The following is a 6,657-nucleotide window of genomic DNA, read 5'->3' as shown; positions in this document are numbered from 1 at the left end:
TGCTGACTGTAGCACTGTTCACCTGTGTCTTTCCAGGATTTTAGTGCATTGTAATTCCTTTGTTTCAAACTAAAACCATCACGATGTTGCATGTTTATTTTTAGGAATCTTTTTTTCTGGTAGGGCTTTGGTTTTTTTAGGACAGTTTGAGAGAGTAATATCTCATTTACTCGTGCATGTCCGTAATGCTCTGCAGGGATTTAAGTATCAAATGATCTGAAGTACTGCTGAAAACCGATCATCTAATTTGTAGCCTTGGTTCTCAGTGTCCATTACAGACTTTTTTTTACTATGCAAAGATTTCTTTGCTCTTAAATTCTCGCTTTCAGTGAGCCTTTTTTTTTTTTGTCTTCCCCCTGACTGGCTTTTGAAGCCTTCTCTCCCACCCTCTGCCTCCAGCAAGACTTCAGAATATATTATGACATCTTCCCTCTCTTTCTCTTTACCTACACTTGATAATAAAACTTATAATTACATCTGGTATGTGAAGAAAGAGCCAGAAAGCCCAACCTCTTGTTCAGGAAGCTTTTCATCCTCCTGTAGTTTTGCTGGCACAACTGTAAACCAGTGGTGAGAGTACTTTTCCATCAAATGTCAGTAGAGAGTAGGCAAATGTGGGCTTTTTCTGTCAGTCCACAGTGTTGAGCAATGATGCCCAACGTCGGTCTTGTGTAGCAGTGAGAAGGGGATATAGCAGCAAGGGTGGCTGTTGGCACACAGAAGTATTGGGAAAAATCCCTCTTGACTTTTCTCTCACTGCAGAATCTGACAAGGAGGAAGCAGCAGCTGAGGACGGGAAAGCTGGATTGACTGTTGTCCCCAGGCAGGTCACCTCTGCTCTGAGTTCGTTGTTGGCCAACTACGGCAGCGCGTCCGACAGCGAACCCGAAGGTGCGTAGCAGCACATCCTCTGCCCTTCTCCTCTTCCCTTCTCCCCTCTGTCATTGTGCTGGTGTGGACTGCAAGCAATGATAAAATCTGATCACAAACAATGCTTCTTTGGGAAGGGTGGGGGTCTTCACCTCTTCTGTGTTTGGTCCTTTGCCATCTCCCATCCTGTTATCCAGATCCCATTAATTTATAAGTGCACCATTTATGAGTGCAGTAGCTGCATTTCCAGCTGCTGAAAGCTGCAGATTATCAGTGCCAGACAGAACCTACATACCTTACAATTTTTTGAGAAAAACCTTTTAAGATAAATCAGTGGTGTTGCAGAAGAAAATACAATGTGCAAGCTGTGGCTTCCACTTAGCAAGGGTGTTAAAGTAATGGCAATTCAGTGGCTATATTGCCAAAACACTTGGCTATGGAAATGTCTTTTGATTCTGGTCTGTCTGCCAGTGCTGTAATTCAAAGCTATCTTGCACCTATTGATATGTATGTGTATACAAGTAAAGAGAGAAGCTTGTTAAAGGTTATGCATGGGGTGTTTTTGTGGCCCATGTACAGATCCTTTCCAGTTTGCTTTCAGTGTCAATGCATGCTAGTACTGGTGTAAGCCGTGCATAAGGACAGGCTGGGAGGAATAACAGTGTATGCCATTATTCTGCTCCTCTTGTTTCCCCATTCCTCCCTCCCAGTTTTGGGCACTAACTGGGGTTACTGGGTGAGCCATTACTTGTTCCCAGTATGGTGATAGCTCCTGGTCTCGGAGAAGCACCTGGACAGAACCCAGCAGACAGCCTGTGCACAGGGCTGGCCTTGCCCGCTTGGCCTGTGCCACATCTAGAGTGTTTCCCCACCCACCCAGCCCTACAGCATACTTCAGGAAGCCTCAAGTACAGTTTCCTGAAAGATTGGATGGGGTTGCCTCTGCTTTGCTTGTCTGTTCTCAGCAGCATGTTCTGAGCTGAAGGTGGGGAATAGAATGTCTTTGGTTAGGGTTTGTGTCACTGAATTTCCCAAGCCTTTTTTCCCTTAATTGGGGGTGGGGAGGAAGCAGCCTGTCTTCAGTCTTGCTTCATCTCATGTTCAAATAGCGCCAGGAAAAAGCTGTTATGCTCACCTTGTGAACTAATTTCCATGTCCTTAAGGGCTTTTTCCATAGACGGCTTTTGGCTGTTATGGTAAGACTTGAACTCTGTCCTACTTGAATTTTGTGCTTCTCTGAGTGTATGCATCAGTACAGAACTGCTGCTGGTCCTTGTTTTTGCAGGTAGTCACTATGCCTTACCTGCCCTAGATGGCCTATCCAAAGTTACAGAGAGCATCTAGCAGGCAGGGAATTGAACTTGGGCATTCTCTGCTCTATCTATCATGATTTTCTCAGCAGCCGAATTTGCAGCAAACTATATTGTGAAGCAGAAGCCATGTACTTTCTGAGTGATAACAAGACAGAGGCTTGAAAATCTTGTTCAATTCTTACTGCTTCTCCTTTTCTTTTTGCACTGCAGAATTTAAATGTCTTGTTTTCCTTCCTGTGAATGTTTAGAGATTATTCTTTGTATTTTTAAAAAACTCCAAACCCAAACCAAACAAAACCCTCCCTTCCTGCAAGTAAACCTTGAACATCTTCACATCAGGTTACATGAGCACGAATAGTACTAATGAACTGCCAGTGCATGGGGATATAGGCATGTTAAAGAGGCTTTTAAGTTTGAGATGAAAGTGTGTTCTTTTTCTTTAAGAAATCCCTGTCAAGACTGCAACAAAAGCTGAGGAAAACCAGGCTGTACTCAGAAATGTGCCTCAAACTACTGATGTTTCTTCGAGTCAAAACCCAAGTCAAAAACGTCCAGAATATGCAGGCACGATGTTAAGAAGCTCGAATTCAAATGCACGTCCACCCAGAAGGCCTGATAACCGGGGCAAGAAAACATTACCTCTCCTTCCGAAGCGCCGTCCAACTCTGCTGGAAATGGTAACAGTCTTAGTGCTGAAAAAATGTCTGCTGTACAAGAGTAGCACTACTTGTGAGTGATTTTCCTCTTCCCTGTGGGAAGTTAGAGCAGTCTGTTAGCAAAGGTCCTGTCTTAAGACAGTAAAATGAGCTTTTCACTTGGACAAAGTGTAGATGCTTAAACAGAAAAATAGAAATACCCTGGTGTGTCTTCAGGTAATGACTGACTTTGAACAAGAAGTGAGAAGTTAATCATGTGCCTAAAATGAGCTGCACAAAGGACAAAACCTTTATTCCTTCCTCTCACCTTCCTGTGGTAGTATCTGGTAGGTTTTGTTTGTGTGTGATCCCATCAGCCTTTTTCTGATCTTTCTTGCTTTTCTCCTGGCTTTGCTGCTCAGCTGCCTTCCCCGATTGAGGAGCACACAATTTTTTCAGATGCAGTCAAAGAGATCTTGTTGGTAAGCGTGTTGATGACTTGAACTGTAGAGTGGTGTTGAGCTGCAACCTCCACGTGCATGGGTTTCTGCTCAGATTGGCCTACGCGTGCCAAGAGGAAGTGACAGCACTGGGATCTTGAAGTGCAGATTGCTGTCTCAGAAGGGTAAAAAAAGGTTTGTAGGGGTGAGTCCAAGGTGTTACGATTCTGTTCTCAGTAACAGTGTGAAGCATCCTATTTGGAAGCTTGGTAGCTTTCTTTAGTATAAACACATTTGAAGCTTTTACTGCATTTAATACTCAAAAGCAGTATCAGATAGGTAGACTACCCTTGTGATTCTGTAAATGGCCAGCATAAAGCTCCTCTGTCAAAGGAAGACTCTGTGGGCAGGGCACAGGAAAAGGCAGGGTGCCACTGACATAAGGGCTCTGAAACATCATAGGATGTTTAGGCAAGAAATACCTGATAAGCCACATCCCAAGCTACAGATGTGGGAGAAATCCCTTGATAGTCCTTTTAGCATATACTACCATTGCTGCCAAGAATTAAAACTCCTAGTGCCTGAAAAGGAAGTGTTTGCCCTTTATGTAGCTCCCTAAGCATGCAGTAGTCTTTATCTCTTGCTCTTCAAAGTTGTTGTTGATCAAAGCAGCGAGGACTCTGGAAAAAAAAGGTAATCTGAAGTCTTGCATGCTGAGAGAAGCTGGCAGATCACTGGAAGCCTGAGTTGTAGCTTGCCAGTATAGTCCGTTTCTAAAATTATATTTTGGTAGGGATTTTTTGCCTTTTAATGTTGCTCAGAACTATTGTTAAAGGATGTGTACTGTGGCTGTGAATCAGAGGAGCATGAGTGCTTCGCAGGTAGGCTTCCGCTGTCAGAAACGGTCAGTGTAGAAAAACCTTGAGGAAGCGAAATTGAAATTTTAGTGAGTCACTGCTGAGAGTTTATCCAAAAAGTATGGAAGTGGGTTTGCTAAGAAAGGGATGTATCAGTGAAATGATGCTTTTAAAAAAAATAGAAGAGGAGATAGGAGAATAGCTGTAGGTGACTATCAGCATTCATTTGGCAGTGAGCTTGAACACTACTAAAATGTGTTTATTGTAGCCATGCAAACAGTAACGTATGTTTAGCCATTCTGTACGCTGACAAAATAAAAAGCCTGTGTAGCACCACTCCGCTGATACTCATCCCTGCATTCAGAAAATCTAATACAAAGGTACAGTGTTTGATAGGGTGATGATGCATCCCATCTGTGCCTTTATTTGGGCATTTGGAAATTCAGCAGTTTCTCTCAGCACAGCAATGAGAACTTCATTGCCCTGACGTATATCTCCTAGATCAGAGGGGAGGTTTCTGAAGGCCCATTTTGGGTGTCAGCAGCTTGTAACATCTCTTGGTAACCAAGTCTACACAGAAATACACACACTTTAAAGCGGCTGGTTAAACCATTGTTGAACCTTGTAACAACAACCGAAAAGCTTCTCTGCAACATTACAAGCCAAATTTAGCTAGGGTGTGTAATACATATCTCCTGCAAATGATCAGGTAGTTATAGGTTTAGCCACTTGCTTTAAACTTGTTTGTTCAGAGTACTAGTTTGTCTGACATTTGCAATGACAAAATGTCCTTCAGCCTTCTGGTTCAGGGAGATGAGAGAGAAGCCTCTAGCACTTTGATTAAACTATTAGGCTTGGGTTGATGGATTACAGCCCAAAGCAGTTACTGCTGTTTAAATCCATGGGCTGGTACCTGGTAAAACATGCCCTTTCCTTGTATTTATAAGTGTCTTTTACTCATAGGGGTTTTCCAATAAAGAATGCGTGGGATATTAAATTACAGATGCAGTATAACCTGGAAAGTGTAAAAGATACCAGGATAGCAAGTCTGTTACCATACTGGAATACATGACCTGTACTGCATCCTTTGTTTCAGGTGTTAATTATAGTCTGTGCTATAAGAACATCGTCATCTGAGTCTACAGCCAGATAACTGGGGGGGAAATTCCTGGTATTAAGGTCTATTATGTGATGTTCTCTACCACCTGAGCAAACTGAGACTGACAGCTTAATCCAAAAGATACCAGATTTGTCACTTGTTCTACCTGCCTGAGTGCATTCGTGGTGCTAAATGCACACCTGCCCTAAAAAAAAATAAATCCCCAAACAAATAATAAAAAAAACCCAGAACACCACACTACTTCCTGGCAACTATCAGGTTGATTTTCGCCCGGCTGGTGAGTTGAACTGATGCAGTAAGGAGTCTGATCAGCACGAGCTGGTGTGAGGGAAGAAGGGACAGTGAGCCCTTGGGTCTTCCAGCCCAGCAAACTCTATGGTAGTGCTTTCAAACTCTGCCAAAGCCCCAGTCAGTCAGTGGGAGAGCACCCAGTATGGGAATACATGAGTTTCCTCTGCTGTCTCTGGCAAGGCAGTCTTCTGCTCCGAGTGTCCAAAACTCATGTGAGAGAGCCAGCTATTTACATGCAGAAATGTTCAAAATTACTGAGTAGAGCCATACATCTTGCTGGGCTTGTATCGGCTACAGAGCAAGTGAGAGAAATGTGCATCACTTTATCTTCTTTCTTTCTTTCTTTCCTTCCAGTTGCTGGCCCAGGATATCCGACATGAAAGAAATGTGATTCTTCAGTGTGTTCGATACCTCATCCGAAACAACCTGTTTGGACTTCATTTTAAAACAGAACCACAAACTGAAACAGAGACTGAACAGTCCTCTGCAACTACAGCTACAGCAGAGTCTTTGACAGACAAACCTGGTGAATCAAATTGTTTGTGTAGCTCTGACCTTCAGTTAGCAGGAGGAGGAGAAGATGCATTATTAACAGCCCAGGGTGAGAAAGCACCCATGGATCAGCCTTCACAGATGGCTCACTTGGCAGATGAGGACATGTGGGAAACCCCGTCAGTTCAGTGTGAAGCACTGTAGAAGGTGTTTGTGGACAAAAAAGCAAAGGCTCATATTTTCTACCTGACTGATGCTTTCTGAAAGGTATCAGTATAACAAAATAATCATTAAAGCACACACTGAGCTGTTAAAACCACTTTTCTGATCTGTTCTGCCCTAGCTGGCCATGTCCTTGTGACAACAGCATCTGCATTGAGTAATTGCATTTCCCCGTGGCAGAAAGGCAGCAGTGGCACAGAACATGACCTTTCCTTGGGTGGGTGCAGATCCCCACTTTTGAGCTTCAGGGCTCCGAATGTTTTACCTTGTTATGAAACGTCTGTCAGTCCATCACCAAAGCCAAGTAATGTGGCAAGGTGGATCTTCCTCATGTGAAATCATAGTCTGGTGTGTCTGGGAGTATGGAGTACTTTTGAAATGGTGATTTCAGTGCACATATTCCCCCCCCCCCAGCTG

The 6,657-nt window shown here is 43.4% G+C and overlaps 1 protein-coding gene across 1 annotated transcript in view; it reads left to right on the top strand.

Moving 5' to 3' along the window:
• The window catches only part of NUFIP1 (nuclear fragile X mental retardation protein interacting protein 1), a gene marked incomplete at its 5' end in the record, with an annotated part of 23,024 nt that extends 16,802 nt beyond the window's left edge, over nucleotides 1-6,222 (top strand). Inside the window, 3 exons of the mRNA XM_010181522.1 lie at nucleotides 763-891; nucleotides 2,628-2,860; nucleotides 5,881-6,222. Of these exons, the coding sequence (XP_010179824.1) occupies nucleotides 763-891; nucleotides 2,628-2,860; nucleotides 5,881-6,222 (704 nt within the window). The remainder of the gene's footprint in view (nucleotides 1-762; nucleotides 892-2,627; nucleotides 2,861-5,880) is intronic.
• Between the last annotated feature and the right edge of the window lie 435 nt (nucleotides 6,223-6,657).

Source organism: Mesitornis unicolor, unplaced genomic scaffold, assembly GCF_000695765.1.
Source record: "Mesitornis unicolor isolate BGI_N332 unplaced genomic scaffold, ASM69576v1 scaffold27403, whole genome shotgun sequence".
NCBI lineage: Eukaryota > Metazoa > Chordata > Aves > Mesitornithiformes > Mesitornithidae > Mesitornis > Mesitornis unicolor.
The sequence above is the reverse complement of the archived record's forward strand: the minus strand, read 5'-3'. Positions and strand labels throughout refer to the sequence as shown.